Raw genomic sequence first — 27,903 nt, 5'->3', positions numbered from 1 at the left:
AGGAGTGGGCAGGCTCTCTCCGATGCCTAGCTCCGTGCCCGAACCGGCCCGGGCCACCTGCGACCGCGTGCTTCCGGGCAGGTGGAGCGGGGTCCCCGCCCGGCGCCGCCCTCGGGGCTCGAGGGGGCGTGCCCGGCCGCCGCGGCGGTCTTCACGAGCGCGCGGCGCTCCGCCCTCCTCCTCCTCCTCCTCCTCCTCCGGCGCTGGCTCCATCTTGCAGGAGGACGCGTTAGGGCGTGTGACGCCGCTCCCCGGGTCAGGTGAGGCTCGGCGCCCCCCAATCCCGATCCCTTCTAAACCCCTCGTCCCGGGGCTGGCCGCGCCCTCTCCGCGCCGACACCACCCGGCCCCGTGCTGCGCCGCGAACGCGCGTGGCGGGAGTCCGGCGGGTGGGCGGGCACGCGCGCGCGGGGGGCGGCCTCGGAAAAGCCGGGCAAGTCCCGTCCGTCCGTCCGTCCCCTCGGGGCCTGCCTGCCGTTTGGAGGTCCGAGGGAACCCTGGCGGCCCCGCCCTCGGCCGGGTGGTCCCCAGGGGTGGAGGGGAAGCGCAGTAAGGGGAAGCCGGAGCTGCTCGGGCCGAAGCTGGCTCGGTGACTGGACTTTTCCTGGTGACACAGCGAATTCAGGGGAACTTGGGAAATTTTTACCGCGCTTCGTGACGCCCGGGACCGAACTCGCAAGCCCGAGGTTGAGTGGGCTCGCAGGGACCGCGCATGGACGCTGCGGGAAAGAGCCGTTCCAGACTTGAGCCCCTTCCCTGGGCCTGCGAGCCGAGGGGTGCGGAGAGCTGGCCGCCCTGAGCCAGCAGACGCTTTCCAAGGAAACCGGGGTGCAGAGAGAGGGAGGGGCTGGTGTCTGCGGCGAAGGGACGGAAACGGATAGCGGCTGTGTCTTCTGACTCCCTAATTACTGCCAGCTGATAGCAGGCTGACCTGGTAAAGTGACCTGTCCTAATTAGCTTCGGAGTGTGATCAGCTATCTGCATGGTAAGGAAGGCTTCCAAGCGCTAAACAGGCAGATGGAAGAGATAGTTTTGTCGCTGTAAACTTAAGCCACCTTTGAGTTCCCACGGGTGAGGGGTTTCCCTACCTGTCCATGCGGAGAATCGGCCCGCCACTGACAGATTTAAATGGCCCTTCCGGAGCGCAGAGGGTTTTGGAAAATTGTATCTGCTTTTCACCAGCTAAAGTCACACTTCTTTTATATGTGTGTGTGTGTGTATATATATATGTGTGTGTGTGTGTGTGTGTATATATATATATATATATATATATATATATATATATATATATATATATCCTCCCTCCCACCCCCATAAATTGCAACGACTGCCTGTTGTGTTCCTGGGCTGCACTCCAGTTGTGAGGCTCCCATCATAGGGAGACCCACCCTTTGACTCGCTGACTCACTGGGTGGAGATGGTTTGGAGAACCAAGATTGATTTTCTAGTTTCCTAAATGTTGTTTTTGACAGATGTTAAAAAGGAAAATAAGGGCTTTGCTTCAACTGCATTCACTTGAGCAAAGTTGAGTAATTTGTTGAGTCATCCAGGGGTTTGTTTAGCTTTTTACAAAAACTTTTAAAAGTCTTAACTTTTTTTTTTTTTTTTTTTAATTTGAGAGCGACAGACACAGAGAGAAAGACAGGTAGAGGGAGAGAGAGAGAATGGGCGCGCCAGGGCCTCCAGCCACTGCAAACGAACTCCAGATGCGTGCGCCCCCTTGTGCATCTGGCTAACGTGGGACCTGGGGAACCGGGGTCCTTAGGCTTCACAGGCAAGCGCTTAACCGCTAAGCCATCTATCCAGCCCTTAACTTTTGAATAGATAATACATGCGCAATGTTTAAAGGGACGAAAAGGACATTGAAAAGCTGTTTCTTCCCTGGATGCCACCACTCTTCTCGACTTCAGTGTTTATCCTTTGGAAAATGTTATATACATAGAGCACACAAGAAGAGCATTTTGTTTTGTGTTTTTGAGGTAGGGTCTCTTTCTAGCCCAGGCTGACCTAGAATTCCCTATGTAGTTTTCAGGCTGGCCTCAAACTCATAGCAATCCTCCTACCTCAGCCTTCCAAGTGAGTGCTGGGATTAAAGGCGTGTGCACCACACCTGGCCAAGAAGGACGTTTTTGTTTGTTTTTTACATATATGGTTACAAACTACGTATGCAATTCCTTTTTTTTCCCACTTAATATGCATTGTAGATGGTTTTATATGTAGGTTGTGAAAAGCTGTCCCATTTTTAGAAGCTGTGTAACACTTCATTTTGTGGATATCTGTATGACTTTGACTTGTCCTTCATGAAGGATGCTGAGATCACTTTTTTTTGTTGTTTTTGTTTTTATTTATTTGAGAGTGACAGAGAAAGAGGCACAGAGAGAGAGAGAGAGAGAGAATGGGTGCACCAGGGCCTCCAGCCACTGCAAACGAACTCCAGATGCGTGCGCCCCCTTGTGAATCTGGCTAACGTGGGTTCTGGGGAATCGAGCCTCGAACCGGGGTCCTTAGGCTTCACAGGCAAGCGCTTAACCACTAAGCCATCTCTCCAGCCCTGAGATTATTTCTTCTTCCTACTGTAACAAATAGCCTTGTACATCTTTAAATTTGTATTTGTGGAAATAATTCTACAACATACATGGAAATGGAATTGTATACTACTCCTTTATATGTCTTTAAAATCAATGAAATCACTATATAAAAATTGCTGTATGCCAGGCATGGAGGCCTTTAATCCCAGCAATAGGGAGGCAGAGGTAGGAGGATCACCATGAGTTCAAAGCCACCCTGAGGACTCTAGTGAATTCCAGGTCAGCCTGGGCTAGAATATGACCCTACCTCTAATTCTGAGAAAGTTTGAAGTTTTACCGAATTAAAACTTAGCCTGGTATGGTAGTGCACACCCTTAGTCCCAGGACTTAAGAGGCAGAGGTATGAAGAGTCTTGTGAGTTTGAGACCACCCTGAAACTACAGAGTGAATTCCAGGTCAGCCTGGGCTAGAGTGAGACCCTACCTCAAAAAAGTAAAAAAAAACTTTTTAAAATTATTTATTTATTTATTTGAGAGTGACAGACAGAAAGAGGCAGAGAGAGAGAGAGAGAGAGAGAGAGAGAGAGAGAGAGAGAGAGAGAGAGAAAATGGGCATGCCAGGGCCTCCAGCCACTGAAAACAAACTCCAGATGCGTGCGCCCCCTTGTGCATCTGGCTAACGTGGGTCCTGGGGAATGGAGCCTCGAACCGGGGTCCTTAGGCTTCACAGGCAATTGCTTAACTGCTAAGCCCCCAGAAAGCTTTTAAAAGGTACACATGGTGGTACACTGTAATTCTGGCACCTGGATTCTATGGCAGGATTGTGAATTTAATGCTGGCCTGGATTATTATAACATGACCCTGTCTCAAAAACAAATAAGCAGGGTGGAGAGATGCCTTAGTGGATAAGGCACTTGCCTGCGAAGCCTAAGGACCCTGGTTCGATGCTCCAGGACCTACTTAAGCCAGATGCACAAGGTAGCATATATACCTGGAGCTCATTTGCAGTGGCTGGAAGTCCTGGGGCACTCATTCTCTGTCAAATAAATAAAACTAAAATGCAAAGACATAAGCAACAATAGTAAAAAATCAAAGTTTAACCCAGGTATTGGGTTCTAGACTATAAACTCATATCCCTTGTACCATTATTTCCCACAATGTAGTTGTTATATCTTCATAAAAGAGAATTTTTGTGGTACCAGGAAAGATTAGATGGGCTGTATGAAGCTGAGGCTGACCTTCCAATTTGAAATTCCCCTACCTTCACCTTCTGACTGCTAGAATTACAGGTGTGCGCCACCATGCCAGACTTGATACCTCGAATTTCTGGCAGAAAAGTGATTCTCCATTTATGGAATTGATTGGTTACATGCTTATAAATTTAAGTAAAAATAGACCTTAAATAAATAATAGTGCCTGTGGAAATAAGCCTTCCATGAACCCCAACATCCGTATCTCAGTGCTTGCCATCATACTGTATTTCTCTCTGTGCATCTTCAAAGGCCTTAGACTTGATAGGAAATTACACAGGACTTTTTTTTATTGTTACAGAATGTCATACCCAGGCTATCCCCCCACTGGCTACCCACCCTTCCCTGGATATCCTGTAAGTATTACTACTAAATTAATTCACATCTTTGACAAATGGGAGTTAACTAGGAGTAACCCTTGACTGATCCTACAGACATCAGACATGCTTGAGTAGGGGTCATAAACAAAAGCCCAAGCTACGAGTTAATAAGTGAAGGAGGTATTGTGGGGAATCAGGAGATTACTTAACATGGATGGAAAGCTCTTGCTTGCTTAGCTGTAGCCTGAAGCTGTAAACAAAGTCAGAAGCCTGCATTTTTTTTTTTTAAAGATTTTTTTTGAGAGTCAGAGAATGGGTGTGTCAGGGCCTTTAACCCTTGCAAATGAACTCCAGATGTGTGCGCATATGTGACGTTGCACGCTTTATGTCACTGTGTCTGGCCATGCGGGACCTAGAAATTCGAACGTGAGTTCTTAGTCTTAGCAGGCAAGCACCTTGACCACTAATCTCTTCAGTCCAGAAGACTGCATTTTATGTCAGATGGCTTGTGTTTTTAATTTACTTATTTTTTTTGGTTTTTTTAAGGTGAAGTCTGTCACTATGTAGTCTCGGGCTGGCTTCGAACTCATGGTGATCCTCCTACCTCTGCCTCCCATGTACTAGGATTAAAGGCATGGGCCACCATGCCTAACAGCTTGTGTTTTTTAAATTAAAACTTAGTGATTTTTAGAAAGTATTACCTGCTTCGTGAGCCAGTAAGTCAGGTATGCAAGCTAAATCCATCCAACAAGTCCCTGGCATTTAACCTTTGTGTTGGTAGGTTTACGATAACTAAGAGGGTTCGACATGTAGCTCAGTGGTAGAGTGCTTGTCTAACATGATCAAGGCCCTGAGTCTGATCCGCAAACAAGCCAAAACAAAGGGGGCAGGCAGTGGGACAGAGTATCCTGGACTTGATGGCTGCAGTGTTTTGGGAACTAAATGCATAGCTGAGACATTAAATGTGAATTACATATTTCAGTGTTTTTGTTGTTGGTGGGTTCCCCCCCGCCCTCCAAGGTAGTGTCTCGCTCTTCAGCCCGAGCTGACCTTGGAATTCACTATGTAGTCTCAGGGTGGTCTTGATCTCATGGTGATCCACCTACCTCTGCCTCCCAAGTGCTGGGATTAAAAGGGTGCACCACTACATCCTGCTCACACATTTCAGTTCTATCCTTTTGAGTAAATGTAGAATTGTTTTCTGCCCCATGGAGTCCAGAAAGGGCCTATATAGGTGAATGATAACATGCATATCCTTATGCAAAGTGAATATGTAGCTCTCCTGAATTTATCACTGGAGACAAGAATGAGTAATATGTTCCCAAGTCCTTATGTACTGCATTGGTCTCTGACAACCATTCCACTCAGTCTAATTGCTGAAATATGGTGACAATTGTTCTCGCTCAGTTCAGTTTCCTGGGAGACCAGCCAGGGCATAGTGCTGAGTGGGAGGAGGCCTTGTTTTGCTCAATGACCCAGGTTCCTAGGGTTCTGTTTCCCATTAACTGTACCATGTTCCAGCACCTTGGTGTGCTCCACTGAAACCTCTGTAGCTGACAGCAAAGGAAAAGAGAAGTTGGAGGCCTGGGTAGAAGCTCGTAGGAGCCAGGGTGGCAGTGGTGCACATCACTTATGTCTGTGTCCACTCACTGGTGTTCAGCCCTGTGTCCCTGCCTAACTTCAAGGAGGGTCTAGAAAATGTAATCTAGCTTTGTGGCTGGGGAGAAAATTTATTGAGCGCAAGAATCTCTGCCACTGTGAAGATCCTGTCTATTCTAAACAAAGGTCCAGAATGATGTACCCTTTGTGTGACTCGGGCTTATTACCTGTTTCTTTAATCTTATGCAACAGGCCACATATTTTACAAAGGAGTCATACATTCCTCTCGTTAGAATGGAGAGGAGGATCTTTATTCTATTTCCAGATGCTAGGCAAATGAAGAAACTCGCGATGTCTGTTGGTTCTTGAAGCCTTGGGGGTCTGATAAGATCCTGGTTTTGGATCAGTTGAGCTGGCACACCCCTATAATCCCAGCACATGAGAGGTAGAGGCAGGAGGATCAGGAGTTCAAGGCCCATCCTTGGCTATGTAGAGTTTGAGATCAGCCTAGATTAAATGAAAGCCTGTCTTGAGGGGAAGGAAAGGTAGTGAAAATCTGGTTCTGACCCCCAAAGAGAGAAATAGTTTCCTCATGTCTGACTCACATAGAATTAAATGCAATTGTGTTCTGATAGACAAGTAACTTGATGAAGTCATGTATTGCTTTATACACTAGTGTCAGACACAGACCTAGCAAATTTTTTGAAAATAAAAACAAAGCTAAGACACCTGGTTAGTCATCTTTGTTCTTTTGTTTTTATTTTTATTTATTTGAGAGCAACAGACAGAGAGAAAAAGGCAGATAGAGAGAGAGAGGGAGAAAGGGCGCGCCAGGGTCTCCAGCCACTGCAAACGAGCTCCAGACGTGTGTGCCCCCTGTGCATCTGGCTAACGTGGATCCTGGGGAATCGAGCCTCGAACTGGAGTCCTTAGGTTTCACAGGCAAGCACTTAACTGCTAAGCCATCTCTCCAGCCCATCTTTGTTCTTTTTATTTATTTTTAGTGGTTTTTTTGAGGTAGGGTGTCACTCTACCCCAGGCTGACCTGAATCTCACAGCAATCCTCCTACCTCTGCATCTCAAGTGCTTGGATTAAAGGTGTGTGCCACCATACCCAACTTTTATTTATTTGGGGAGGGAGGGTGAGAAAACATGGCCATGCCAGGACCTTCTGCCTCATCAGACAAGCTCCAGATGCATGTACCACTTTGTGATTTTATGTGGGTACTGGGGAAATGAACCTGGGCCAGCCTGGCTTTGCAAGCAAGCACCCTTAACCCCTGAACCATTTCTCCAGCCCTCTTTGTTCTTTCTACATAAGTCATATTTCTTTATGGTCATGGCTGTAAATTTTTCTGATTTTTCCAGCCTGCAGGCCAGGAGTCTTCCTTCTCCTCACCGGGTCAGTATCCTTACCCTAGTGGCTTTCCCCCAGTGGCAGGAGGTGCCTACCCACCAGTGCCAAGTGGCACTTACCCAGGTCCTGGAGGCTACCCTTCCCCTGGAGGTTATCCAGCCCCTGGAGGCTATCCTGGTGCCCCGCAGCCAGGGGGGGTTCCATCCTATCCCGGAGGTAAGTGACAAGTGATGGAATTAATGGTGCTGGGGGATTGCTGAAGGATGTTTTTTTCCTCCCTTAGTGAGAGGTCACTTTTTTTTTTTTTAATTATTTTTAATCTTAAAATTTATTTGTAAGCAGAGAGGGAGAAGGAGAGAATGGGCACACCAGGGCCTCCAGCCCTGCTGCAAATGAACTCCAGATGTGTGCACTACTTAGTGCATCCAGCTTCATGTGGTTATTGTGGAATCGAACCTGGGTCCTTTGGGTTTGCAGGCAAGCGCCTTAACCACTGAGCCATCTCTCCAGCCCTAGAAGTCAGATTCACTCTTAGCAAAACATAAAGCTGGCATGGTCATCATGAGCATTCTCAGAGGGCATGAAAGCTAAGAGAGTCTAACAATCTTTGCCATGAAGGGGGTTGGAATAATTTTCGTGGTAACAAAGAACAAGTGGTAACATTTCACTTGATTATTCATAATCTTAACTTCAGTTAGCATTCCTATTACCTCTAGGACCTCTTTATCTGAAAGTTTAAAATGCCATAACAACTTGTATTATAAGTTAATAAGAAAGATAACTGTACTAAAACTCTTTGAACTTAATTTAAACAATTTTAATCTGGTATGGTGGTACATACCTTTAATCTCAGCTCTTGGGAGGCTGAGGTAGGAGGATTGCTGTGAGTTCAAGGCCAGCCTGGGGTTAGAGTGAGTTCCAGGTCAACCTGGACTACAGTGAGACTGCCTCAAAATAACCCAAAATAAATAAATATAAACTGTGCATGTGTGCGTACACGCACACACATACCCACTTACCCCCAGGGCCTCTTGCCATGGCAAATGACCACCAGGCACTTGCGCCACTTCCTGTTTATGTGAGTGGCTTGGGAATTGAACCGTGGGCCAGCAGGCTTTGTAGGCAAGCACTCTTACCACTGTGCCACCTCCTCATCCACTGAACTTAATTCTTAAAGGTGCTATGAGTTGATGAGAAGTTGAATATACATATAAAAAAACTACTGTGAGCTGGGTTTGGTGGCACACATCTTTAATTCCAGCACTCAGGAGGCAAAGGTAGGAGGATCACTGGGGGGCGGGGAGATTGCTGTTACAGCAGTACTAGTATATTTTTTCCCCAGTGTTAATCTTTTTCTAAAGTTTTCTCTAATCATGAGACCTGTTGTTTTTATTTTATTTATTTATTTTTTTTTTATATGATATTTCTCACCCTGCAGCCCTGGCTGCCCTGGAACTCACTATGTAGCTAAGACTGGCCTTGAACTACACTTCACTCTCTCCAGTGTTAGGATAATAACTGTGAACTATCCTGTTTGGCTTTACTGTAGTTTTGTTCTTCATTGAACTTTTCCTTTCTTCCCTCCTTCCCTTCGAGGTCGGGTCTTACTCTAGCCCAGGTTCACTTGGACTTCACTATGTAGTCTCAGGCTGGCCTTGAACTCAAAGCAGTCCTCCTACCTCTGCCTCCCAATGAACTATCTTAAAATTTTTTTAAAAAATGTATTTATGAGGACAGAGAGTGAGAGAATGTGTGTGTACACACCAGGGCCTCTTTTTGCTGCAAATAAACTCCAAATGCATGTGCTACTTTGTGCATCTACCTTGAGGATAGTAGGGAATAGAACCCTGGCCAGCAGGCTTTGCAAGCCAGCTCCTGTAACTGCTGAGCCAGCACCCCAGATTAAACTATTCTCTGTAGTTCCTCCAGGCCAAGGATTTGGAGCCCCACCTGGTGGAGCAGGCTTTTCTGGGTATCCACAGCCACCTTCCCAGTCTTATGGTGGTGGACCAGCTCAAGTCCCAGTACCTGGTAAGTCCAGAGTGAAACAGTATTGTGATACAGTGACTCATTCATTTCCCATGAGAGAACTTGGTTCATGTTTGGAATCATCGTCAAGAAATGTCTGTATATTTCTTTAATAATTTTAAGATTATGGTTCTTTGAAATACATGAATAGAAGATCATTAACCAGTAAAGTGGAGATGAGAAGCCATTTTTCCCTATTAAAAAGCATGTCTCAAAGTTAAAAAGCAAACCATTTAGAAACCAGTCCCAGAACTAACAACCTTACCAAATACTTTTTTTTTTTTCCTAAATATTTATTCATTTGAAAGAGAGAGAAAGAGAATGGGGCATGCCAGGGCCTATAGCCACTGCAAACAAACTCCAGACGCATGCAACACCATGTGCATCTGGCTTTGTGGATCCTGGGGAATTGAACTGAGGTCCCTTTTTGGCTTTGCAGGCAAACGCCTTAACTGCTAAGCCGTCTCTCCAGCTCCTAGAGTCAGTCTTAATTCTGCTTCAAAGGTTTAAAAATACACACACACACAGTGCTGGAGAGACGGCTTAGCAGTTAAGGCACTTGCCTATGAAGACTAAGGATTCACGTTCAACTCTCCAGGTCCCACGTAAACCAGGCGCTCAAATTGATGCAAGTGCACAAGGGCACACGTGCGTCTGGAGTTCGATTGCAGTGGCTGGAGGGGCCCTGCCATACCAATTCTCTATATTGCTCACTTTCATTAAAAAAAATTACACAAACGTGCGCACACACGAGAACAAGAGAGGATGATTGGGCAGGGAAACAAATATTACGTGTTTTCTCTCATGTGGAACATAGATTTTTAAAATTTGTGTGTGAGTGGGGCACTCATGTCCCATGGTGCATGTGTGGAGCTCTGGGGATAGCCCTGAGGTATTGGCCTTCTTTTGCCCTGTTTCCAACAGTCTCTGTTGTGGTTTGCTACTGGGAAAGCCAGAATAGCTGGCACTTGAGCTTCTGTATTCTCCTCCCGTTACCTTCTATGCCATACACATGATGGGATTATAGGTGCATGCACCACTTTGCATCTGGCTTTATGTGGGTGCTGGGGAGCCAGACTTGTGTCAGCAGGCTTGCAGAGCAAGTACATTTAACCACTGAGTCATCTTCTCCAGTTCCATGGGATCTAGATTGTGTGTGTGATAGGAAGCACAGGGGGACTGTCGGGGTAGGGAAAGGGTCCAGCAAAAGAGGGAACAAATAAAGGTAATGGGAGACACACAGGAGCACAACACAGTGACTACACATAAAAAAAAAACAAACAAACTTGGTGAAACCCATTATTTTGTACATGAAATAAGTTTTTTATTAAAAAATTATCCCAGGGCTGGAGAAATGGCTTAATGGTTAAGGTGCTTGCCTGTGAAGCCTAAGGACTCATGTTCAACTGTCCAGGACCCACGTAAGCCAGACGCACAGTGACACAAGCACACAAGGGTCGCACGTGCGCACAAGGGGGCGCACGCTTCTGGAGTTCAATTGCAGTGGCTGGAGGCCCTGGTGTGCCAATTCTGTCTTTGTCTCTGTCGCGCTCGCTGGCTCACTCACTCACTATTGCACATTAAAAAAAAAAAAAAAGGCCAGTCTGTTAGGATTACCTCAAAACAAAACAAACAAACAAAAAAAAAAACCCCACAAAACCTGGTGACTAATTTAGTGTGAATGGTGTTAAGTTTGTGTTCCTGAAGGTCAATGTAATGTTCATGCTGTGGGATATTGTTTTTACTATTGTTTTTTTTTTAATGTGCAGGTGGCTTTCCTGGAGGACAGATTCCTTCTCAGTATCCCGGAGGACAACCTCAGTACCCTAGCCAGGTATTTTTGCTTCTTACTTCCACCTTTTAAATTTATTCGGGTAACTGGAACTATATAATGCCAAGGAAGGGAACCACTTCTTTGTGAAGCGGAAGAAGTCATCTGTTGCCTTAACTTGAGATTTCGTCTTGCCTCCTGATAGACGCCATGCTCTTCTTGGTCCATCTGCTTCAAGTCGTGTCCTGATGAGAGTGCTGACACAGGGCCATCCCTGATGATTGTTTCTAGGACTTCCCTTCCTTTAGAACTATGAGCTTGGGTGATGGGTGTTTCTGGTAATCATTCTACTTTTCCTTTATAACTCTCCACTCTTCTTTCAGATCAATACAGAATCCTTTTCTTCCTATCCTGCTTTCTCTCCTGTTTCTTTGGATTGTAGCAGTGAAGTGAGTAAGGTTTTCTAATGTTCACTAATCACTAGCTCATTTTATGTCCATCCTTTGTTTCTGATTTTCTCACATACTTTCACTGTTTGGTTTACGGCTCAACTATGTTTTGTTTTGGCGTTTTGTGTTTTTTTGTTTGTTAGTTTCGTTGGTTGGTTGGTTTTCCAAGGTAGGGTCTCATTCTAGCCCAGGCTTAAGTAAATTCACCATGTCGTCTCAGGGTGTCCTCAAACTCATGGCGATCCTATGACGATCCTCCTACCTCTGCCTCCTGAGTTCTGGGATTAAAGGCATGCACCACCATGACTGGCTGTGTTTTTATCTTTAAGTCTCTAATGCTTGTCAGAGCTTTAAACATAGTAGCTAGTTAAGTCTGTTGAATTTATTTGTCCACAGCCCCCAAGCTTTCCCATACATGAATTCTTCACCCCACAGTTGTACAGCCCCTCATCTTTTTTTTTTTTTTTATTTTTTTATTTTTGAGGTAGGGTCTCACTCTAGCCCAGGCTGACCTGGAATTCACTATGTAGTCTCAGGGTGGCCTCGAACTCACGGAAATCCTCCTACCTCTGCCTCCCAAGTGCTGGGATTAAAGGCGTGCGCCACCATGCCCGGCTTCAGCCCCTCATCTTTATACTGTTGTTAAATTAATTGTTTGGGCTGTAGAAATGGCTTATTGGTTAAGGCACTTGCCTGTGAAGACTAAGGACCCAGGTTCTACTCTTCAGAGCCCACATAAGCCAGAGGCACAAGGTGATGAAAGCACACAAGGTCATACATGCACACCAGGTGGTGCACATGTCTGGAGTTCTATTGCAGTGACTGGAGGCCCTGGCATGCAAACTCTTTGTCTCTTGCTCTCATAATTTTAAAAAGAAATAATTTATTTGTTTGAAATCTAGAGCAAAAAAGAAAATATGAGCGTCCCAGGGCCTCTTGCCGCTGCAACCAAACTCCAAATGTTTGTGCCACTTTGTGCATGTGGCTTTATGTGGGTCCTGAAGAATCAAACTTAGGCCTTAAGGCTTTGTAAGCAAGCACCTTTAAATGCTGATCCATCTCTCCAGCCATAAATGTACTTACATACTTTTATAATTACCTTTAATTTAATTAATTTTTTGTTTATTTATTTGAGAGAAAGTGACAGAGAGTGGACATGACAGGGCCTCTAGCCCCTGCAGATGAATTCCAGACGCCTGTGCCATCTGGTGCATCTAGCTTACATGGGTACTGGGTAATCAAACCTGGGTCCTTTGTCTTTGCAGGCAAGTGCCTTAACTGCTAAGCCATCTCTCCAGCCCTATTTTTTTGTTTTGAGGTAGGGTCTCACTCTAGCCCAGGCTGATCTGGAATTCACTATACACTCAGGCTGGCCTCGAACTCACAGTGATACTCCTACCTCTGCCTCCCGAGTGCTGAGATTAAAGGCGTGTGCCAGCATACCTGGCTGTGATTTTATTTTAAGTATGTATATAATCTTACAGACGGCATTTAAAGATTCAGTATGAAAGGTTTTGGTTGTATTTAGTTTGTTTTTGAAACAGACTCTCAAAAGGGGTAAGGTAGCCTGGAACTCTCTATGTAATTTAGGTTAGCCTTGAACTATGGCCATCCTCCTTTCTCAACCTCTCAAGTACTAGAATTACAGGTGTGAGCACCATTCCTGAAAGTATGATAGATTTTTAAACATAAAACACTAAATATAGCCAGGTGTTGTGGCGCACGCCTCTAATCCCAGCTCTCGGGAGGCAGAGGTAGGAGGATCTCTGTGAGTTCAAGGCCACCCTGAGACTCCATAGTGAATTCCAGGTCAGCCTTGGCTACAGTGAGACCCTACCTTGAAAAACCAAAAAAAAAAAAAATATATATATATATACATAGGAACTGATTTGTGTAAAAATTGCTAACATAAACTAGAAATGAAGGTAGTAGGTGGTAGTTAACAGAGTGGTGGATTTTTGAGGAGCTTTTAGGTGATGAGGGATGAGGTCATAGATGTCTTTATATACTGGTATAGTTATGTGTGAATGTTCATGTTTATCCAAGAAGATACATGTATTATACATATTTGAGAGAGAGAATGGGCACTACAAGGCCTCTAGACACTGCAGACGAACTCTACACACATGGGCCACTATGCGAATCCACCTTATGTGGGTTCTGGGGAATCGAACCTGGGTACTTGGGCTTCAAAGGCAAGCACCTTAACTGCTAAGCCATCTCTCCAGCCCACTTTTTCTTTTAGTAAAAAGAGAATGTCAGAATCAGTCGTGGTGGCGCATGCCTTTAGTCCTAGCAGTAGGGAGGCAGAGGTAGGAGGATCACAGTGAGTTTGAGGCTACCCTGAGATTACGTAGTGGATTTTAGTTCAGCCTGGGCTAGAGCGAGACTAGACCTTGAAAAACCAAAGAGGAATGGGAGAGAATGTCAGATGGTTAACTCTTCTTACTATCTGCACAAGTTATATACAAAGGTCCCTCCTGTACTTCAAGCAAGCAAACAAAACCTAAAAACCTAAAGTTACATCAATAGAAATAATTAATTTCTCTCTCATGCGCGCACACACACGCTCGCTCTCTTTTTTTTTTTTTTTTTTTTTCCGGCGTAGGGTCTCGATCCAGCCCAGGCTAACCTGGAATTAACTATGTAGTCTCAGGGTAGCCTCAAACTCACAGCTATCCTCCTACCTCTGCCTCCTGAGTGCTGGGATTAACAGTGTGCACCACCATGCCCAGTTCTTTTCTCTCTCTCTCTCTCTCTTTCAATTTTTTAAATCTATTATTTATTTGAGGGAGGCAGAAAGAGAGAATGGGCACACTGGCTTACATGGGACCTGGAGAATCGAGCCTGGGTCCTTAGGCTTTGCAGGCATACGCCTTAACTGCTAGGCCATCTCTCCAGCCCCTCATTTCTCTTTTTCTAATTAATATTTTTTTAATTATTTTTATTTATTTATTGAGAGTGCACGTGCCAGAGAGAGGATGGGCGCACCAGGGCCTCCAGCCACTGCAAACGAACTCCAGATGCGTGCACCATTTGTTTGTTTTTGAGGTGAGGTCCCACTGTAGCCCAGGCTGACCTGGAATTCACTATGTAGTCTCAGGCTGGCCTTGAACTCGCAACGATCTTCTTACCTCTGTCTCCTGAGTTCTGGGATTAAAAGTGTGTACCAGCCGGGTGTGGTGGCGCACACCTTTAATCCCAGCACTCAGGAGGCAGAGGTAGGAGGATTGCTGTGAGTTCGAGGCCACCCTGAGGCTACAGAGTGAATTCCAGGTCAGCCTGGGATACAGTGAGACCCTACCTTGGAAACCAAAAAAAAAAAAAGTGTGTACCACCACACTCTGCTAATTACAAATATCTTTAAATTATTTATTTATGAGAGAAACAGAGGCAGAGAGCCTATGGCTGTGCCAGGGCCTCTAGTGCAGCAAACGAACTCCAGACACATGCACCACTTTGTGCATTGACTTTACATGGGTACTGGAGAATTAAACCTGAGTCCTTTGGCTTTGCCGGCCAAGTGCCTTGACTGCTAAGCCATCCCTCTAGCCCCTATTTGCTCTTTTTTTTTTTTTTTGCTAGGAAAAAGAGGTTTCTTTTGGCTTACAGGCTCAAGGGAAAGCTCCATGATGGCAGGGGAAAGTGATGGCATGAACAGAGGGTGGACATCCACCCCCTGGCCCATATAAGGTGGACAATAGGAACAGGAGAGTGTGCTAAACATAGGCAAGGAAAAGCTGGCTATTATACCCATAAGCCCACCCCCAACAGTACACTGCCTCTAGGAAGTGTCAATTTCCAGTTGCCATCAGCTGGGGAGACTAGCATTCAGAATACCTAAGTTAATGGGAGACACCTGAATCACCACCACATTGTACCCCTGACCCCCATAAACTGATGTCCATACACAATATAAAATACAATGCATTCAGTCCAACTTTAAAAGTCCCCATAGTTTTTAATCAATTCAATGATGTTCATACATCCCCATAGTTCAAGATCAATACCAAAAAAAAAAAAAATCCCCCCAAAAACCATAATGGCACAGAATAAACACTCACTGCAAAAGATGGCTTTGGGTTTAGCAAAGAATTATTCACCCAATACAAGATTTAACACAACCAGGACAAACATCAAACTCTCTAGCTCGAAGTCCAACAAGCCTAGTCAGTGACAAGTCCCCAAATCTGATAATTCTAACCAGCAACAAGTCTCTGGAGTTCCAATTCCGCTCCTCCAGCTAGGCTACCCACAGTCCTGGAAAACTTCATCAGGGCCAGCAGCTTTCCTTAGCAGCCATCTCGTGGTCCCAGCATCTCCAGTGGGTCTCCACTGCAATCCACAGTTCATCCTCATGGTCCATGTGGTCTCCATGCAGGCATCCAGCAAACCTGCTTCACACTGCCTATTTACTAATTAAGTTAGCATGTAAAGTGATTGGCTTCATTAGGGTGTTTTTTCTGTTTTCTAAATTTTCAACTTAAGCCGGGCATCGTAGTGCATGCCTTTAATCCCAGCCCTCAGAAGGCAGAGGTAGGAGGATCACCATGAGTTCAAGGCCACTCTGAGACTACATAGTATATTCCAGGTCAGCCTGAGCTAGAGTGAGACCCTACCTCGAAAACCTAAAAAAAAAAAAATTAAAAATTTTTTGTTACCTATTTATTTGCATGCTCATGCAGGGGTGGGTGGGTATGTGTCGGCGGGGGGTGGGGGGGGGGAATACCAGCATCTCTTGCCACTGCATACAAATGCATGTGCCACTTTTTTTTTTTTTTCATTTGGCTATATGTGGGTTACTGGGGAATTGAACCCTGGTTGGCAAGATTTACAAGCAATTGCCTTTAACTGCTGAGTCATCTCCCCAGTCCCTATTATAGTATTATCAGACATAGATCATTATATTTCTTATATAAAAAGTTGTTTTTTTTTTAATTTTTACTCACGTGTGTGCATGCATGCACTGTGCCAGGGCATTTTGCTGCTACTATTGTTGTTGTTGCTAGTAACTAATACCAAGTGCTTGTATCACCCTTGAGTCCAGTTTGCATGGACAGCTTGGGAATTGAAATCAGCCCAGCAGGCCTTGCAAGCAAGCGCCTTTAACCACTGAGCCAACTCCTTAGCCCCGCCTCTTCTATCAAGAAAGGAAGCTGAAGCCTAAGAACGAGGAACTTAATTTCATAAATTTGATGTGCTTGTCTCATGGAAACTTGATAGCTGCCTATCTGTTGGTAGGAGAAAAACTGTGTGTGGAAGGAGATAACTTTTGACTGTTCCAGAATGAGCACTGGTAATAAACAGCCAATGTTATTGTCCTAAAACCCTTCTTGCCTAAGCGGGATAGCTGTGGGCAAATCTAAGTTGCCTTTTGTTTGTAGCCTGCTGCGATGACTCAGGGCACTCAAGGGACAATCCGACCAGCTGCCAACTTTGATGCCATGAGAGATGCTGAAATTCTCCGTAAAGCAATGAAGGGCTTTGGTAAGGAAAATGGGCCTTGTCTTTTACACTAAGTTAGAGCGAAGACTATGAGGAAAATGAATCTAACGTCATAAACCAAGTTTCTTTGTCTTCCTGTGTGCCCATGCCTTAATGTCGTCTGGCACTTACTCCCTTGTGAGCATTCTAAAAGAAGACTTCAGGATCACACAGCAAAGATTTCATCCTTATGTGAACTTGTGTGGCTCTTCCAGGGACAGACGAGCAGGCCATTGTGGATGTTGTGGCCAGCCGTTCCAATGATCAGAGGCAAAAGATTAAATCAGCTTTTAAGACCATGTATGGCAAGGTATGCATTTTCCTTTTTCTTTAAGTGAGCACCAGCAGGACTGTGCATTCCTGTCAGATTGGATACTATATCTTTCTTTTCTTTTTTAAAAAAACTTTGATAGCTTCCTTAAGTATAGACAATGCATCATAATTCTCACCCTGCCCCCCATCCCCTCTCAAATCTACCCTCCATTGAATCCCTTCTTTCCTGCTAATAGATACTATATTTTTATCAGTATTTTTGATTTAAAAAGAAAAGGGTAGACATATGTGCTTTACAGACCTCAGATGTGATGCAGTCTCTTAAAAGCCTAACAAATAGGATTATTACCACCACTGAGATCTGCTCCATAAGTGTGATTCAGGGCTTGTAGCACAGCCCCTGCTTATTCTCAAAGCCACCTCCCACTCCTCTTGACTCTGAACATGTCTGATGTTAACTATGTGCTTCTACTTGTCATTCACTGTACAAACTGTGGTGTTTTAATACCTCTGTGTCATGTACCTGTTCCTGGACTGTTGTACTTTTCCTCTTGTTTTTACTTATTTATTTATGTTTTGCTTATTTATTTGAGAGAGAGAACAAGGCAGACAGAGACAATGGGTGTATCAGGGCCTTCAGCTGCTGCAGATGAACTCCAGATGCATGCACCCCCTTGCACCTGGTTTCCATGGGTCCTGGGTTATCGATCCTGGGTCATCTGGCTGTGCAGGCAAGTGCCTTAACTGCTAAGCCACCCCTTCCTCTTGCTTTTTCTTGACAGCCAACGTCTTGAGGATTTGGTTTAAATGTCTGATTCTCTGTCTCTCCCATTGCTTTGGCAGAATTTGTCTCTTTTTACTGTAGTTCCATAGCACTTCAAAAAAATATTGGGGGGGGGGGGGACTGCTGAAGAGATGGCTTAGTGGTTAAGGCGTTTGCCTGCAAAGCCAAAGCATCCCGGTTCAATTTTCCAGGACCCACATAAGCTAGATGCACAAAGTGGAACATGCATCTGGAGTTCGTTTGCAGCAGCTGGAGGCCCTAGTGCACCCATTCTCTCTGTCCATCTCTCTCTTTCTCAAATACATAAAATATATTTTTTAAAAAATGGGAAAAAAAATTTGTTGTAGTTTTGTCAAGGTAGGGTTTTGCTCTAGCCCACAGTGACTTGGCAATTCACTGTGTAGTCTCAGCATGGCCTTGAACTCAAGGTGATCCTTCTACCTCTGCCTTCCAAGTGCTGGGATTAAAGGCATGCACCACCATGCCTGGCTCATTCCCCTGTTGTGGTTTGGTTTGGTTTTTCAAGGAAGGGTCTCTAGCCCAGGCTGACCTGGAATTCACCATGTACTCTCGGGCTGTCCTTGAACATGTGGCGATCCTCCTACCTCTGGCTTCTTAGTACTGGTACTAAAGGTGTGCCCCACCACACCTGGGTTGATTTTATTATTATTATTATTTATTTATTGAGGAGAGAATGAGTATACCAGGGCTGCCAGCTACTGCAAATGAACTTCAGATGCATGTGCCACTTTGTGTATCAATCTGGCTTACTTGGGTCCTGGAAATTGAACATGGGTCTCTTGGCTTTGCTGGCAAGTGCCTTAACCACTAATCCATTTCTTCAGCCCTGTTTTGTTTTTTGTTGTTGTTGTTGTTGTTTGTTTGTTTTTAGTATGTTGTTTTTATTTATGAGAGAAAGGCAGATAGAGAATGGGCGCACCAGGGCCTCTAGCCACTGAAAAACTCCAGACGCATGTGCCACCATGTTCATCTGCCTTATGTGGATTCTGGAGAGTCAAACATGGGTCCTTAGATTTTGCAGCAAGCGCCTTAACCACTAAGCCATCTCCTCATTCCCCTGTTATTGAGAGTGAGGTTTGATAGGTAGATCAGGCTGATCATGAAGTTGTGATCTTCCTGCCTTTACCTTCTGAATACTGTTAATACAGGCATGTGCCACTAAGCTTGTGAGAGTGTGGGGGGCTATGTAGTGTATGCACATGTATGTCCCCTTGCAGCATTTTTTTACACTCTGAGGTGGTAGCCACTCACAGAGGCCCAAGGTGAGTGAACCAGTCCATCATTCTTCCACCTGCTTCCTATGAGCTGGCGTTCTTCTACTAATCCTGGAGATTGTGGGTCTCTGAAGAGTTTTGGGTTGGGACTAGGGCCATGCCCATCTCTTTCACGTGGGATCTGAAGATTTGAACTTGGGCAGTCTCGGGTTCCCTCAGGCCCTCATGGTTGGCAAGAAGTGCGCTTTAATCACTAGTCATCTCCCTATCCCATTTAAAAAAAAAAAATTCCATCTGGTCGTGGTGGTGCATGTCTTTAATCTCAGCACTTGGGAGGCAGAGGTAGGAGGGTCACTGTGAGTTCTAGGCCACCCTGAGACTACACAGTGAATTCCAGGTCAGCCTGAGCTGGAGTGAGACCCTACCTTGGGGGGGGGGGTGGATTCTTACTATACCATGTTCAATTTGAAACTTAGGTTTTCATAAAGCAATTCCATTGCGTTTTTGTATATTTTTTCTTAAATTCAAGTGATAAGATTTAGAGATAATATGTACTGAGCTTGCACGTGTCATTAAACAGGATTTAATTAAAGATCTCAAATCAGAGTTGAGTGGAAACATGGAAGAACTGATCCTTGCCTTGTTCATGCCACCAACATATTATGATGCGTGGAGTTTACGGCATGCAATGCAGGTACTGCACATCCTTCCCTGTGAGTCTTTTGTACTACTTAATCTGCAAAGCCCCACAGATTGCTGTGGCTCTTGCTTTGCAGTGAGAGTTAGAGCAATATATGGTATGCATTGTCTGAAACACAGAGCTTTTCAGCCCAAAGGACAAAGAAATACTTGAAGGAACAGTAAGACTTAGTTACTTCCAGAGGTTTTGTTTTGCTTCTGCATATTTCTCCTTTTCTTCATTTCATAAAGGGAGTTGGAACTCAGGAACGTGTATTGATTGAGATACTGTGCACAAGAACAAATCAAGAGATTCGAGAAATTGTCAGGTGTTATGAATCAGAATTTGGACGAGATCTTGAAAAGGACATTAGGTCTGATACCTCAGGGCATTTTGAACGTCTGCTTGTATCCATGTGCCAGGTGAGTAAGGTGTGACTGTTCTTGTATTAGTGGAGGAAGCCTATTTAGTATGCCTGTTAGCAGTGAGCACTCTATTTCTTTTAGTATTTAGCGTTTTTGCAATATTGCCTTCTCTAAAGAGACACTATGGGATACAGTGTACAGATTTTCCCTATAGATAATGGGATTTATCTCAAGCCTGGCTTTTGTAAGAAGTCAGAGAAATTTTTGTTAAACTTAGCTCTCAAAGCTTCGGTACTTCATTAAACCATAACTGTAATCTGAGATTAATAGTATAATACCAGCTTCTTTGTAAAGGAAGAGCGTGTAGGACAGATTTTATGCATTAATTTTTAATGTTACACCGCTGAGTTGGGGAGGTAACTCAGCAGGTAAGAACTCTTAATGCGCAAGCGGGAGGTTCTGAGTTTGATCCCCAGCACCCGCATAGAAATAGAAAGGCAGGCATGGTTGCACATACCTGTAACCCCAGTGCAGAGGGGGCTGAGATAGGAGGTTCGCTAGGCCTCCCTGGTCACCCAGCCTATTTGAAAAACAGGGAGCTCCAGGTTCAGTTAAGACTCTCTTCTTGGAGAAATAAGGCAGGCGAGCAATAGAGGAGGATGCCTGATGTCCTTCCCTGTCCTGCCCATGTGTGACACAGGGATGTGTGCACAAGCACACATGTGCATACACCCCACACATGCACAAAATCTTATCCCTTTGCTGGGTGTGGTAGTGCATGCCTTTAATCACAGTGTTTGGTATAGGCTGAGGTAGAAGGATTGCCATGAGTTCGAGAGATTACAGAGTTAGTTCCATGTCAGCCTGCGCTAGAGCAAGACACCCTATCTCATAAAAAAATGTTATCCCTTTAAATACAAAGGGACTAGATTAGTGAAAAGGTTGGGTTTTTTTTTTTGTTTGTTTGTTTTGTTTTGTTTTTCCGTGAGGCAAGCCCAACAGACTGGCCTCTTTTTTTAATGTGAGAAGGAGAAAGAGCATTGTCATACCCGGGCCTCCAGCCACTGTAATTAAACTCCAGATGTGTGCGCCACCTCGTGAGTGTGTACAGCCTTGTGTGCTGTGTCACCTTGTGCTTCTGGCTTACGTGGAATCTGAAAAGTTGAATATGAGTCCTTAGGCTTCACGGGCAAGTGCCCTAACTGCTAAGCCATCTCTCCAGCCCAATTTTCTTGCTTTCTCTTTCTCTCTCTCTCTCTTTTTTTTTTTTTTTTTTTTTGGTTTTTTGAGGCAGGGTCTCGCTCTAGCTCAGGCTGACCTGGAATTCACTATGTACTCTCAGGGTGGCCTCGAACTCACGGCAATCCTCTTACCTCTGCCTCCCAAGTGCTGGGATTAAAGGCATGTACCACCATGCCCAGCTCTTGCTCTCTTTTTTAAAAAATACATTTATTTATTTATTTATTTATTTATTTATTTATTTATTTATTTATTTGAGACAGAGAGAAAATGGGAATACCAGTGCCTCCAGCCACTGCAAACGAACTCCAGATGCATGTGCCACCCTGAGCATCTGGCTTATGTGGGTCCTGGAGAATTGAACCAGGGTCCTTTGGCTTTACAGGCAAATGTCTTAACAACTAAGCCATCTCTCCAGCCCTCTTTTTTGTTTTTATTTTTTATATTTATTTATTTATTTGGTTTTATCTATGAGAAGAGAGAGGCAGACAGGGAGAATGGGAGCGCCAGGGCTGCCAGCCACTGCAAACGAACTCCAGGTGTATGCACCACCTTGTGCATCTGGCTTAAGTGAGTCCCTTGGTTTTGCAGGCAAGCACCTTAACTGTTAAGCCATCTCTCCAGCCCCGAAAAGCTTTTTGTTTGTTTGTTTGTTTTTGTTTTTGTTGGTTTTTCGAGATAGGTTCTCATTGTATCCCAGGCTGACCTGGAATTCACTATGGAGTCTCAGGGTGGCCTCGAATTCACAGCAATCCTCCTACCTCTGCCTCCCAAGTGCTGGGATTAAAGGCGTGCGCTGCCATACCTGGTGTCAAAGGTTTGTTTTTTTTGTTTTTTGTTTTTTCGAGGTAGGGTCTCACTGTGGTCCAGGCTTACCTGGACTTAACTCTGTAGTCTTAGGGTGGCCTTGAACTCACTGCAATCCTCCTACCTCTGCCTCCCGAGTGCTGGGATTAAAGGCGTGCGCCACCACGCCCAGCAAAAGTTTGTTTTTAAAAGAACTTTTTTTTTTTTTTAATATTACAACTGTTGCCTTTCTCTTAAAGGGAAATCGTGATGAAAACCAGAGTGTCAACCACCAGATGGCCCAGGACGACGCACAGCGTCTGTATCAAGCTGGTGAAGGGAGACTAGGCACAGATGAGTCTTGCTTTAACATGATCCTTGCCACAAGGAGCTTCCCTCAACTGAAAGCTACCATGGAGGCTTATTCCAGGGTATGAGCTCTTCTGTTTAAGATGTGGAAGTATGTAAATATATATGTATGGTTCATATTTATAAACTACTTTCAAATTTAATTTTATTTCAGATGGCTAATCGAGATTTGTTAAGCAGTGTCTGCCGTGAGTTTTCTGGATCGGTTGAAAGTGGCTTGAAGACCATCTGTAAGATACTTGCTATTGTGTTCTTTTATTTTGTTTTTAAATGAGTAGGGGTTTGGCATTGAAGTTTCCACTTGGTCATTATAATTAGTACAGTCTGCCTGGACTCTTACCATGTAAGATCTTATGAATGGTTGGTGGTGTGCTCAATATGACTGTTAGGGTGTGAGCTCGTCTTGCACATGCTGAGCACTGTGCATGAAGATCATAACATCATTTCCTTTAAGGAAAAGGGCCCCTGGGGTCTGGGGAGATGACTCAGCAGTTAGAGACCTGCTTGCAAAGCAAAGCAAAGCAAAGACTGCCAGCCCTGTTCAGTTTCCAAGCCACCCATGTAAAGCCAGATGGGCATCATTTGCAGCAGCAAGAGACCCTGGTGCACATGCATGGCATGCAATTAAATAAGAGGAAGAGCCCCCAGGAGCTACTACTGATGGTGCTGCAAAACAGTTCAGACCCTCAGAGCACGCCTTTAAAATCCCCCACCCAACGAGACCCTTTCTCTTTTGAAAAGAATGTGTTTCTGGTGATCTAACACCCGGATGTAGAAATTGAAATGGAGTTGAAGTGGAAATTTGGTCCCTGTGGATACTACAGGCCACAAAACAGTATTAGAAGCACACTGTATTAGCAATAGAATGTCTTCCACATGTTACTGTAGTCATGACAGCTCAAGTGGTAATATGCGAGGGGGGAGGTACTTCTCCAGGAATTCACTTTGCTCAGTGAATCCCACGGAGAAATGCCAGATACCTGAACATCATTTAGAAATACTTGCTCAGACCTGTTTTCTCCTAGTGTATACATACATTTCTCTTAGCCTGATGTGAGCAGTGCAGGGAATTTAGCTGAGCACCACCACTCAGCTTTATATCCTCAGTCCAAAAATGGTATTCTTGATTTAGAGAATTCAAGTTTTTGTCATCTTGGTAAGATACTACTAAATCTGGGGCATATGTGCTACAAATTTTTATACTGTTCCAGGAAAAATTATAAAGACTCTTAAGTCACTGTGTCCTGCATCTATCTATAAAGATAAAATAAGTTTATTGGCTAGAGAACTGAATTGACGGATGTCTGTGTGATGCAGCTATAAAGAAAGAAAGATACTGAGCAAAATCAAGAGTGTGGGGAATTTTCAGTGCACATTTGATTTTGTGTGAAAGATAATCAAAGGCAGGCTTAGAGGGAGATCGTGCAGCCAGGGCAGAGGCTGGCATGGCAGGCCAGAATTCCCATCCGAAACATCTCCACTTTGCAGTGCAGTGTGCCCAGAACCGCCCTGCCTTCTTTGCTGAGAGACTCTACTATTCCATGAAAGGCGCCGGCACCGATGACTCCACCCTGGTCAGGATTGTGGTCACTCGAAGTGAGGTGAGAAAGCGTGACGTTTTGTCTGATCTGGAGTTTGCATGTTGATATCTAAAATGTTCTTTGCTATGATACCCTCAGGAATGATATTTGGTCACTGCCAGAAAAGGTGGAACATAATGTAGTAGTGACTTTACTCATCCTGAGAGAAAGCCCTACATTAGTGAAATAGACCCACGCCTCTCATTGAAGTTGACATAAAGAGATTTTCCTACTTGAGAACATCTGTGGAGAACACGGGTTTATAGGAAGTTAGAAGATATTTTTAGTTTTCGCTTTAAGAGACTAGAGTCCCTCTGTGTTTTGAACTCTTGGGCTCAAAACAATCCTACTTGTACCTCTGTATTTGGATGAATTTTTTTGTTGTTTTGTTTTTCGAGGTAGGGTCTCACTCTAGTCCAGGCTGACCTGGAATTCACTATGTAGTCTCAGGGTGGCCTCGAACTTATGGTGATCCTCCTACCTCTGCCTCCCAAGTGCTGGGATTAAAGGCGTGTTCCACCACGCCTGGCTATTTTGGATTAATTTTTGCAGTGCTGGGAATTGAACTCAGGGTCTTGCCCATGCAAGGCTCCTTTCACATAGCCCTAGTATAGCCTTTACTTATATAGTGACTTTTTTTTTAACTAGTGTCTCATGCTAGCCCAGGCTGACAGGGAATTCACTATGTAGTTTCAGGGCGGCCTTGAAAACACAGTAATCCTCCTCCCTCAGCCTCCCAAGTGCTAGAATTACAGGTGTGAACCAAGACACCCAGTTTGGGTTTTTTTGTTGTTGTTCTTGTTTTCCTTTGGGGGCTGGGGAGAGAGGCTTTTTTTTCAAGGTAGGGTGTTGCTCTAGCCCAGTCTGACCTGGAATTCACTATATATTCTCAGGACAGCCTTGAGTCCATGGCAATCCTACCTCTGCCTCCCAAGTGCTGGTATTAAAGGTGTGTGCCACCATGCCCAGCTTTTTTTTTTTTTTGAAGTAGGGTCTCACTCTAGCCCAGGCTGACCTGGAGGTCATTCTATAGCCCATTCTGGCTTTGAGTTCACAGCAATTCTCTTACCTCAACTTCCCAAGTACTGGAGTTAAAGATGTGTACTACCACATCTGGCTTGTTTTTAATGGAAAGAAATTATGTACTCCTAAATAATACTAGAGAAGGTAGATTATCTTTTTAGAAAGACAACCAGAATGTTTATTGTTAATATTTTATTTATTTAGTTGAGAGAGAAAAAGGCAGAGTGAGAGAGAGAAAATGCCACTGCAAATAAACTCCAGATGCATGTGCCACCTTGTGCATCTGGCTTACGTGGGTACTGGGGAATCAAGCCTCGAACTGGGGTCCTTAGGCTTCACAGGCAAGCACTTAACTGCTAAGCCATCTCTCCAGCCCTCCTATCCAGTGTTTTACAGCGCAGTGAATTGCCTCTTTACTGGGCACCCCAACACTGGTATGTATAACTAGGGGATGTCACTCACCTGAGGGTTCTCCTTATTTTGATTAAGATTTTTTTTTTTAATGTACTGAATTACAATCTCTTTTGACAGCTGTTTTTTTCTAACCTGACACTTCTTCTAGATCGACCTTGTACAAATAAAACAAGTGTTCACGCAGATGTATCAGAAGACCCTGGCGACAATGATTGCAAGTGACACAAGCGGAGATTACAGAAAACTGCTTCTGGCCATTGTGGGTCAGTGAGGATTTTTTTTTCCCCCCTAAATGAGTGAAGCTATTCCTAGCTTATCCTTCAAAGCAGAGAGACCTGCATGCAGCAGTATAACCTAACCAACACAGCTTTTACCAAGGACTCTGTCAGGATAATGTGCTTAGTTTGCACATGTTGTTATTGCCTTAATTCTAACATTATTTTTTTTCTTCTATGTCCAATCAGTGCAAAAGCCATATCAATGATGTAGTGATTTTGCAATGTTCAAAGAGCTTTATTCTCACTGCTCTTGTTTCAATTAGAATTTCAAGTTGAATAAAAATGATAGTAATCTCTAATCCTGTGTATTTAAAAAATTCCTAAGGCTACTCACCACCTCTATCTAGTTCAAAAAATGATAGAATAGCACTTTTTTATTTGCAAGAAGAGAGAGAATGGGGGTAACAGGGCCTTTAGCCACTACAAATGAACTCCAGATGCATGCACCACTTTGTGCATCTGGCTTTAAGTGGGTACTGGAACTCAAACCGAGTTCATTAGGCTTTGCTGGAAGTGCCTTAACCTCTGAGTCATCTCTCCAGCCAGGAATATTTTAATTAATTAATTTATTTTTCAAGGTAGAGACTTGCTGTAGCCCAGACTGACCTGGAATTCATTATGTAGTCTCAGGGTATCTTTGAACTCACAGCACTCCTACCTTGGCCTCACTAGTGCTGGGATTAAAGCTACACACCAGGGCTGGAGAGATGGCTTAGTGGTTAAGCACTTGCCTGTGAAGCCTAAAGACCCCAGTTCGAGGCTCAATTCCCCAGGACCCACATTACCCAGATGCACAAGGGGATGCACACATCTGAAGTTCGTTTGCAGTGGCTGGAAGCCTTGGCGCGTCCATTCCCTCTCGATCTCTCTCTCTCCCTCTGTCTGTCACTCTCAAATAAATAAATAAAAATGAACCAAAAATATTTTTAAAAAAAGTATACACCACCCCACCCAGCTATTTTAACTTGTAAAAAAATTTTATTTGGGCTGGAGAGATGGCTTAGCAGTTAAGCGTTTGCCTGTGAAGCCTAAGGATCCCGGTTCGAGGCTCGGTTCCCCAGGTCCCACGTTAGCCAGATGCACAAGGGGGCGCACGCATCTGGAGTTCGTTTGCAGAGGCTGGAAGCCCTGGCGCGCCCATTCTCTCTCTCCCTCTATTTGTCTTTCTCTCTGTGTCTGTCGCTCTCTCAAATAAATAAATAAAAATTTACAAAAAAATTTATTTGAATGAGAGAACGGGCATGCCAGGGCCTCCTGCCATGGCAAACAAACTCCAGATGAATGCACCACTGTGCATCTGGCTTTACATGGGTCCTTGGAAACCAGGGCCACCAGGTTTTAACCACTGATCAATCCCTCCAGCCTTTATTGTAACATTTTAGTTGATAATTTTAATACATATATTTAAAATGTATTTTATTCATAATTTCCCCTACCTTCCCTGACCCCTTCCACTGAACCCCTTCTTTGAACATAGTCCCTCTGCTACTTTTATTTTATTTTTTTATTTTTTTGGTTTTTTGAGGTAGGGTCTCACTGTAGCCCAGGCTGACCTAGAATTCACTATGGAGTCTCAGGGTGGCCTTGAACTCACTGTAATCCTCCTACTTCTGCCTCCTCAGTGCTGGGATTAAAGGCATGCGCCACCACGCCCAGCTCTTGCTTTTATTTTTTTTTCCTCCCTCCTAGTCTACTATCCATGTCAACATGTTGTTGGGCCCAATATTAGGCATATCTTTTATTGGTAACATTAGTCACTATGAAGTCATGAATGCAATGGCCACTTCATGTCTGGAAGATGTGTTCCAAAGCACTCTTTGCCATCCTTGAATCTTATTTTCTTTTTAATTTTTTTAAGTATTTTTTGTTCATTTTTATTATTTGAGAGTGACAGAGAGAGAGGGAGAGAGAGAGAATGGGCGCACCAGGGCTTCCAGCCACTGCAAACGAACTCCAGACGCGTGCGCCCCCTGGTGCATCTGGCTAACGTGGGTCCTGGGGAGTAGAGCCTGAATCGGGGTCCTTAGGCTTCACAGGCAAGCGCTTAACCACTAAGCCATCTCTCCAGCCCTTAATTTATATATATATATATA

The 27,903-nt window shown here is 44.5% G+C and overlaps 1 protein-coding gene across 5 annotated transcripts; it reads left to right on the top strand.

Annotated features, from left to right (window-relative positions):
* Positions 1 to 148: 148 nt before the first annotated feature.
* Positions 149 to 26,109, top strand: Anxa7 (annexin A7). Of its 5 annotated transcripts, none has more exons than XM_045137729.1 (14): positions 149 to 260; positions 4,079 to 4,133; positions 7,065 to 7,098; positions 8,974 to 9,084; positions 10,851 to 10,915; positions 11,236 to 11,301; positions 16,686 to 16,788; positions 17,001 to 17,095; positions 19,658 to 19,771; positions 20,008 to 20,178; positions 22,407 to 22,577; positions 22,670 to 22,745; positions 24,004 to 24,116; positions 25,681 to 26,109. In XM_045137729.1, exons 2-14 carry the CDS (start codon positions 4,080 to 4,082, stop codon positions 25,801 to 25,803), a joined length of 1,296 nt encoding a protein of 431 aa, XP_044993664.1. In that variant the 5' UTR covers positions 149 to 260; position 4,079; the 3' UTR covers positions 25,804 to 26,109. The 5 variants fall into 5 exon arrangements, with proteins under 5 accessions (XP_044993664.1, XP_044993661.1, XP_044993663.1 ...); XM_045137726.1 differs by having other exon boundaries at positions 150 to 260; positions 7,065 to 7,269; XM_045137730.1 differs by lacking the exon at positions 149 to 260 and adding an exon at positions 633 to 985.
* The last annotated feature ends 1,794 nt before the right edge of the window (positions 26,110 to 27,903 follow it).

This window comes from Jaculus jaculus, chromosome 18 (genome assembly GCF_020740685.1).
Source record: "Jaculus jaculus isolate mJacJac1 chromosome 18, mJacJac1.mat.Y.cur, whole genome shotgun sequence".
NCBI lineage: Eukaryota > Metazoa > Chordata > Mammalia > Rodentia > Dipodidae > Jaculus > Jaculus jaculus.
This window is presented reverse-complemented; position numbering and strand designations above follow the sequence as displayed.